This window comes from Olea europaea, unplaced genomic scaffold (assembly GCF_002742605.1).
Source record: "Olea europaea var. sylvestris unplaced genomic scaffold, O_europaea_v1 scaffold806, whole genome shotgun sequence".
In the NCBI taxonomy this organism is placed as follows: Eukaryota; Viridiplantae; Streptophyta; class Magnoliopsida; order Lamiales; family Oleaceae; genus Olea; species Olea europaea.
Window position 1 is genome coordinate 2,677 of NW_019266496.1, and position 1,868 is coordinate 4,544.

A 1,868-nucleotide genomic window follows, 5' to 3' on the forward strand; every position below is an offset into this window, starting at 1 on the left:
CAATCAACAAAGGCAACCACAACTCCCTCAACCTCGTCAAAAAACTTCGCCTCAAAGTTCATAGATGTCTCTTGAGGATATGGTTAAGTCCTTGACTTCTAGTACTATACAATTTCAACAAGAGACAAAGACCTCAATCAAGAATTTGGAGACAAAAGTGAGCCAATTGGCTAACACGGTGGGTAAATTGGAGGCTCAAGGATCAGGAAAACTTCCTTCTCAAGCAATCAACCCGAGAGAAAATGCTAGTGCCGTGACACTAAGAAATGGAAATTTTTTGGAAAAGGCACCAAGGAAAATGAAAGATCAAATTGAGGAGTCAATGCAGGAGAAGAATTTAGCATGTGAAAAGATGAAGCTACGACTGCAACTGCGGGATCTAAGGTAGAATCTAAAAGTTCTATTCCTACCTATGTTCTTTCCCTTCCATTTCCTGCCAGGTTTGCAAAGTCTAAAAAGGATGAACATGAGAAAGAAATCTTGGAGACTTTTCGCAAGGTTCAAGAAAACATACCACTTTTGGATGCAATTTATCAAGTGCCTCGTTATGCAAAGTTCCTCAAGGATTTGTGCACTAACAATCATAGATTGAAAGGTAATGAAGTGGTAAGTGTAGGGGAAAATGTCTCAGCAGTCTTGTAAAAGAAACTTCCACCAAAATGTAAGGACCCTGTAAGTTTTACCATCCCATGCATTATTGGTCACACTAGGTTTGAAAAGGCAATGCTAGATTTAGGAGCATCTATTAATGTCGTGCCATATTCTATTTATGCTTCCTTAAATCTAGGATCACTTAAAGAAACCTGTGTTATTATTCAACTTGCTAATAGATCTTATGCATTTCCAAAGGGTGTGTTGGAGAATGTTTTGGTACAGGTAAATCAATTGATTTTTCCTGTAGATTTCTACGTTCTTGACATGCAAGATGAACCAACATCTTTATCACCATCGTTGCTCTTGGAAAGACCATTTATGAGGACTGCGCATACAAAGATAGATGTGCATGATGGTACATTGACAATGGAGTTTGATGGTGAGATTATTCGCTTCAACATCTTTGAAGCAATGAGGTATCCTAGTGATGTTCATGCTTGTTTTTCAATTGATATAATAGATTCATTAGTACAAAAAGTTTTTGAATTATCAAATGAAGATGCATTGGATACCACTTTGATTAAAAGCATTGATGCTATCAATCTCACCGGGTTGAGCAAGAATTTACAAGTGTGTAAGGATGTTGTTGAAACCGTGGCATCACTTGAGTCACTACCAAGTATTCCACTAAGGTATGATATCTTTTATATTACTCTTCCGATATCTAAAGAGAAACTTTTACCTTGGTGATGCAGGCCCCCACTTTGGAACTCAAACCTCTTTCCAAGCATTTGAAGTATGAATATTTGGGAGAGGGAGAAATACTACCGGTGATTATTGCAAAGAATCTCACAACACTTCAAGAAGATAGGCTTATTCGTGTGCTCAAGGAACACAAAATAGCTATTTGTTGGAAAATAGCCGATATTAATGGGATAAGCCCTTCTATGTGCATGCATCGGATATTGCTTGAAGATGGAGTAAAGCCATCAAGAGAAGCACAACGTCGCTTGAATCCTCCCATGATGGAGGTGGTAAAGAAAGAAATTTTGAAATTGCTAGACGTTGGTGTCATCTTTCCCATCTCCGATGGCAAGTGGGTAAGCCCGGTCCAAGTTGTTCCAAAAAAATCCAGAATCACAGTGGTGACGAATGAAGAGAATGAGCTTGTACCAACTCGGGTCCAAACGGGTTGGAGGGTTTGTATTGATTATAGAAAACTTAATTGTGCAACCCGTAAAGATCACTTTCATTTACCCTTTATTGATCAAATG

At 38.5% G+C, this 1,868-nt stretch overlaps 1 protein-coding gene across 1 annotated transcript; it reads left to right on the top strand.

Moving 5' to 3' along the window:
• Window positions 1-298: 298 nt before the first annotated feature.
• Window positions 299-1,344, top strand: LOC111391561. Its single transcript, XM_023016802.1, has 3 exons — window positions 299-384; window positions 441-638; window positions 711-1,344. Exons 1-3 carry the CDS (start codon window positions 299-301, stop codon window positions 1,342-1,344), a joined length of 918 nt encoding a protein of 305 aa, XP_022872570.1.
• Window positions 1,345-1,868: the final 524 nt, after the last annotated feature.

What these genes read in the sequence shown, in the direction of transcription:
- LOC111391561 (XM_023016802.1), top strand. Translation starts at nt 299, where the DNA reads ATGAAAGATCAAATTGAGGAGTCAATGCAGGAGAAGAATTTAGCATGT. An exon ending in CTGCAACTGCGGGATCTAAG is followed by an intron (nt 385 to 440) that starts GTAGAATCTAAA and finishes ATTTCCTGCCAG; the next exon opens with GTTTGCAAAGTCTAAAAAGG. An exon ending in GAAAATGTCTCAGCAGTCTT is followed by an intron (nt 639 to 710) that starts GTAAAAGAAACT and finishes TGGTCACACTAG; the next exon opens with GTTTGAAAAGGCAATGCTAG.